Below are 2,716 nucleotides of genomic sequence, written 5' to 3'. Positions count from 1 at the left end.
GTTTCTGTATCATAGTTATATGTCACACTAGATCACGTACTTCAGAAATGATTTTTACAGAGTTCTATATATATATATATATATATATTCTGTCTTGGTTATATGTCCCACTGTATTTACTTCAAGAAGTGATATAAGGCAACATTATAAAATGTTCAACTCTTTCCAAAGTTTAGTTAGTCTTTATTAGATCATGCTCACATGTAGAGAACTGTGTTGTTGCCACAATTAAACTGTTATCAGATTAAACTCTGGATTTTCTTACTGCTTCTTTCCTACTGGGTTTTAAACTTTGTAAGGTTAAACTATAATCACAAAACATATTGAGGTTTGTTTTATTTGGGTTGCTTTGGAAGTATATGGTTGACATTGATTGAATCTAAAAATACTATAGCACTGTACTTTTCTCCTCTTTCATGTTAAAGAAAAAATAGTGTTACATAGCTAACCATTAAAAAATTTATGGTTCGTGTCATTGTAAAAACTGCAACAGCTTCTATAGATAAGTTAAGTGTTATTAACACAATAGTACTATATTATCTGAATAGATGCTCTATTTTTCTTTCTTATAATAAAATGAGTTATAACACTTAAGCACCCAACAAACAGTTATAAAGCTTCACCTACAGCTTTAAGTTACCCAGTATCTCACTGTGTATGTGTCTAGATGTTGGGGGTAAAGTACTGTAGGTGGTGATAATGTTAAAATTAAATATTTTTAATTGTATATAAAAAAAAAAAAATAATGATAAAGTACAGTTGAGAACAAATTTTTAGATAGTGTATGTTTAACAGTTCTGCTTAGTAAGTTACAAATGTCTAAATTTTTCATATTTGTATTTGCACAGTATACATTTTATCTTAACACTTCTGTTTTAGGCCTCTAATGGAAACGATCAATAATTTTATAGTTGTATTAAAAAAAAAAAGGTACTTGTCTGACAGGCAAAGTATAGCTAAAAATTTGTCCTTGGCTTTGGGCAATATGAATTGGTCCTAGCTGTAATGCCTTGGTGTCTGTGTATTCCTCTATAGGACTATGTTAAATTTAGTCATAGGACATTGCCTTTGGTATAAAACTAAACAAAGTTAACTAATTAGTTTTGTAGCTTCAGAAGTTTTGCATGCTAGAATCAAGTTAGTTTGTGTAGTTTTCCATGACTGGATTAAGTAATACCTACAAGTTCTGTTAAGATTAAGAATTTTCTTTTAGTACACAATTTAACTTGGATCTTAAACTCTCTCTGAATACAGTTTTTACATAATTTTAAGGAACTTGGTTCCATTGTTAAATTCTTATTAGGTGATTAGTTTTAGGTTCAATGTTTAACATTAAAGAGTGTGTGTGTTTACCTGATGAAGTTTGGTAAGAGTGTTAAATGTTTCTAGATCCTTCCGGATCATGGATGATTCTGGTGACAGGAAGCTGGACCTTGAAGAGTTCTCCAAAGGTCTTCATGACTATGGAGTTCATCTTGACAACAGTGAGATTGAAAACTTGTTCAATGACATGGATAAAGATGACAATGGAAGCTTAAATTTTGATGAGTTTCTCAAAGCACTGAGGGTAAGTAATGTTAAGCTGCCACCTTTTCTATACTCAAATGTTTTCATATATCAAGTATTATTAGGCTTAAAATATTTGAAACAACTCGTTATAAAGCTCAAGAAAACTGAGTCCAAAGCCTTCTGGAAATCAATATTGTTCTCTTCTTTACTAAGTATCTTTAAAATGTAATGTTATTAGTTTACATTTTGATTTATTATGATGATAATACTATATAAATTTACTCTATCAGATCTAAAGTGTTTCTATTCATACTTTATAGACCCGTGAGTTTCTTTTTCCAAGATAATTCATAGACAAGTGAATTTCGGGGTGGACTGTCATTAATTGTACATTTTACATTTCAGCCTCCTATGTCGCAGGCACGTGTGAATCTTATCGATCAAGCTTTTCGAAAGCTGGACCGTACTGGTGACAAGGTGATTACTGTGGATGATTTGCGAGGTTTGTACAATGCTCGCTATCATCCAAAGTATCAAAATGGTGAACTTACAGAGAATGAAGTCTTTCAGCTTTTCTTGAAAAGCTTTGATTCTCCCAGCAACCCTGATGCTAAAGTAAGGATGTAGAGATATTTTAACTTACGTTCTAATGGTAGTTTTTGTAATCAAACTATGATGCAAACCAACTTCATGACATCGCTAGTGTTGCTACAGGAACTCTAATACTCTGTAGTTAAGATTTTTTTTCACTCTTTGTTTCTCACTAAATAAATAAATACTTATATTGGTGAAAGCATAATATTTTAATCTGTTGGCTTTGTTTACTTCTGTTATTAGTGATATGTGAAAAGTTCTTCCACTGCTTTTAGTAATCTAGTTTTAAATTGTAAAGTTTAATTATTTTTTTATTTTACTCTTGTTACTGGACAAGTGTTATTTTTTCCAGTGTTATTAAAAATACATGTACCAGAGATTGTCCACTAATTGTTTGTTTCTGATTATATGAACTGAATAATTTTAATGTGTTTTTTAGTGGTGATTGGAGTTGTTGAATAACTTTTGTCAACACAGTTAATCATGTGACCAATTATCCACTATACCATTGTCCATATTTCTGGAACCAATTATCCACTATACCATTGTCCATATTTCTGGAACCAATTATCCACTATACCATTGTCCATATTTCTGGAACCAATTATCCACT

At 30.9% G+C, this 2,716-nt stretch overlaps 1 protein-coding gene across 1 annotated transcript in view; it reads left to right on the top strand.

Annotated features, from left to right (window-relative positions):
- Window positions 1-2,716, top strand: part of LOC106470564 (calcyphosin-like protein) — a 10,792-nt gene that overhangs the window by 5,728 nt on the left and 2,348 nt on the right. Inside the window, exons 3-4 of the mRNA XM_013931128.2 lie at window positions 1,390-1,567; window positions 1,915-2,124. Coding sequence (XP_013786582.1) covers window positions 1,390-1,567; window positions 1,915-2,124 — 388 coding nt within the window. The remainder of the gene's footprint in view (window positions 1-1,389; window positions 1,568-1,914; window positions 2,125-2,716) is intronic.

Source organism: Limulus polyphemus, unplaced genomic scaffold (assembly GCF_000517525.1).
Source record: "Limulus polyphemus unplaced genomic scaffold, Limulus_polyphemus-2.1.2 Scaffold4088, whole genome shotgun sequence".
Classification (NCBI taxonomy): domain Eukaryota; kingdom Metazoa; phylum Arthropoda; class Merostomata; order Xiphosura; family Limulidae; genus Limulus; species Limulus polyphemus.
Note: the sequence above shows the minus strand (reverse complement) of the source record. Positions and strands in the feature narration are given on the sequence as shown.